This window comes from Myotis davidii, unplaced genomic scaffold (genome assembly GCF_000327345.1).
Source record: "Myotis davidii unplaced genomic scaffold, ASM32734v1 scaffold462, whole genome shotgun sequence".
Classification (NCBI taxonomy): Eukaryota; Metazoa; Chordata; class Mammalia; order Chiroptera; family Vespertilionidae; genus Myotis; species Myotis davidii.
In genome coordinates this window covers 506,220-508,878 of record NW_006293237.1, presented here as the reverse complement: position 1 = coordinate 508,878, position 2,659 = coordinate 506,220, and the positions used below count along the sequence as shown (strand labels likewise).

The 2,659-nt window shown below is 62.7% G+C and overlaps 1 protein-coding gene across 1 annotated transcript in view; it reads left to right on the top strand.

Annotated features, from left to right (window-relative positions):
- The window catches only part of PLXNB3 (plexin B3), an 18,469-nt gene that overhangs the window by 9,748 nt on the left and 6,062 nt on the right, over window positions 1-2,659 (top strand). The window contains 5 exon segments of the mRNA XM_006766938.2: window positions 1-155; window positions 381-532; window positions 749-854; window positions 1,673-1,803; window positions 2,361-2,583. Of these exon segments, the coding sequence (XP_006767001.1) occupies window positions 1-155; window positions 381-532; window positions 749-854; window positions 1,673-1,803; window positions 2,361-2,583 (767 nt within the window).

The following is a 2,659-nucleotide window of genomic DNA, read 5'->3' as shown; positions in this document are numbered from 1 at the left end:
GTGCCGTGGGCCACCCCGACTGCAGCCACTGCCAGGCAGCCAACGGGAGCCTGGGCTGCCTGTGGTGCAGCCACGGCCAGCCTGCCTGTCTCTATGGGCCACTGTGCCCACCTGGGGCCGTGGAGCTGCTGTGTCCAACACCCACCATCGACATGGTCAGCCCCCCAGCCCCAGCCCTGATCTCCACCCCCAACTCCTCCCCAATGGCCCAGTCCCTCTCCTTCTCCCCAACCCCAGCCCCATCTGCCTTGCCGTGCCCCTCACTGTCCTAGCCTCACCCAGGTCAGAGGAGCTGCCTCCGGCTGGCCAGCTGGTCAGGCACGCCCCACTGCAAAGCAGGTGTGGCTTTGGGGATCCCATGGCCACCTTCCTTGCTGCAGATTGAGCCCCTGACTGGCCCCCCTGAGGGCGGCTTGGCCCTCACCATCCTGGGCTCCAACCTGGGCCGGGACTTTGCGGACGTGCAGGATGCCGTGAGCGTGGCTGGCCGGCCCTGCAACCCTGACCCTGCTCTCTACCGCACCTCTGCCCGGTGAGGCCCTCCGGGACTGGCCACCCAGAGATAAGGGTGGCTTGCAGCCAAGAAATGAGGGTCTGGGCCAGATGTGCCAAGGGAGGGGGCAGCTGGCAGTGAGAGGGGTGGAGGGGGTAGACTCCAGGGAGTGGCTGGTGGGTGGTTCACAGCTCCCGCCAGGGAAGGGCCCAGCGCATAAGGGCCCTGAGCAACTACCGGGCCTCTGCTCCTCAGGATTGTGTGTGTGACATCTCCGGCCCCCAAAGGCACCACAGGGCCAATCCAAGTGGCCATTAAGAGTCGGCCACCAGGCATCTCCACCCAACACTTCACCTACCAGGTCAGTGCCCAGCCTGAGTTGGTCCCCATGCAGGGGAAGTAGGAGGGAGGGACAGAAAGGCAGGGACACCCAGGTGAGGATTTCAAACTTGACCTCAGGGTAGCCGGGAGTGTTGCCACCTGTCCAGTAGGGAAGCTGCGTGATCTGAGTGGAGGACGGGCTGGGACAGTGGCGCCACAGTGCGGACACTGCTGGCAGCAGCTGTCCAGGAGGGAGGCGGGCAGCAGAAGCAATTAGAACAGAGGGTGGGTGGGCCAGTGTGGGGCTCAGAGCTGTTGGGACTTGCTGCAGGCCTGGGTGCCTCGGACAGGGGGGTGGGGAGGGCAGGGACGCCTTCAGGTGTTAACCTGGGCCTTGGGCACCTGTGGGGGCCATTTAGGGAGCCAAGAAGCCCAGGGAAGGAGCAGTGAAGGGCAGGGGCAGGGGCAGGGGCAGGTTAGCATTGGGTTAGCACCTGCTTGGCACATGCAGTATCCAAAGGAGGCAATTGGATCTCAGGGTTTACCGCTCAGGGGGGGCCTGGGTGTTGCAAGCGATGGCAGAGGAGGCCTTCTGGGCAGAGCAGACACAATGAGAAAAGACGCCTCCCTCCCCATGGGGCAAGGCGGCTGAGATAAGAGCTGTGGGGCTACGGAAGCTGAGCTTAGGGCTTTTCAGGTGGGTGCTGTTGGCCGTAGCCCAGGAGACAGAGCTGAGAAGTGGGCCAGCACCTCACAGCCCAAGAGCTCTGGGGACTGGAGCTGAGGCAAGGAAGCGCCAGGAAGGGCTGCCATGCCTGCTGGTCTACCATGCCTGCCCCAGCCTGCCCTGTCCCCCAGGACCCCATCCTGCTGAGCCTGAGTCCCCAGAGAGGTCCCCAGGCAGGGGGCACCCAGCTCACCATCCATGGGCAACACCTCCAGACAGGAGGCAACATCAGTGCCTTTGTGGGCAGCCAATCCTGTCCTATGTGAGTATCTCTCCCCTCCCCATTCTGGCCGGGCTGCTGTCAGCTGGGGACATTCCTTGTGGGCCTCAGTGACCCCTTTTGTACAGCACCGGGGGTGGACTCAGGGCTCCCCAAGACCCCCATGAAAGTTCAAGAGAAGCCTGGCCAGGGTGGCTCAGCAGTTGAGTGTCGACCTATGAACCAGGAGGTCATGGCTGGATTCCCGGTCAGGGCACAGGCCCGGGTTGCGGGCTCCATCCCCAGTGTGGGGCGTGCAGGGGGCAGCCGATCCCTGATTCTCTCTCATCACTGATGTTTCTATCTCTCTCTCCCTGGTGGGGGGTGTGCAGGAGGCAGCTGATCGATGTTTCTAGCTCTCTATCTCTCTCCCTTCCTCTCTGGAAAAAATCAATAAAATATATTTAAAAAAAAAAAAAGAAAAAAGGAAGTCCAAGAGAAATGGTCACTGTGACCTCCTTGGTGGGCTCAGCACCTCTAGAGGGAGGGAAAAGTGGGGCTTTTGTGGGGTGGCCAGGCTGAAGCTAGAGTCCAAGATGCCAGACCCCTCCCCCCTGCAGCCAGGAGCCAGTGTGTCCTGAGGCCATTGTGTGCCACACCATGCCCCAGGCCGGCCCAGGAGAAGCTGTGGTTCGTGTGGTCTTTGGCCAGGCCCAGCGCACACTGGGAGCCAGCCCTTTCCGCTACACAGCCAACCCCCAGCTCATGGCTGCAGAGCCCAGCGTCAGCTTCCGAGGGTGAGGACCTGGGCCACCAGGGAAACCTGTGTGTCCTTCCTGGGAGGCCCGGAGGTGGGGAGGCAAGGCTGAGCTGGGCTGCCCGCTGCCCCCACCCCTGCTGACTACTATCCTGGCACAGG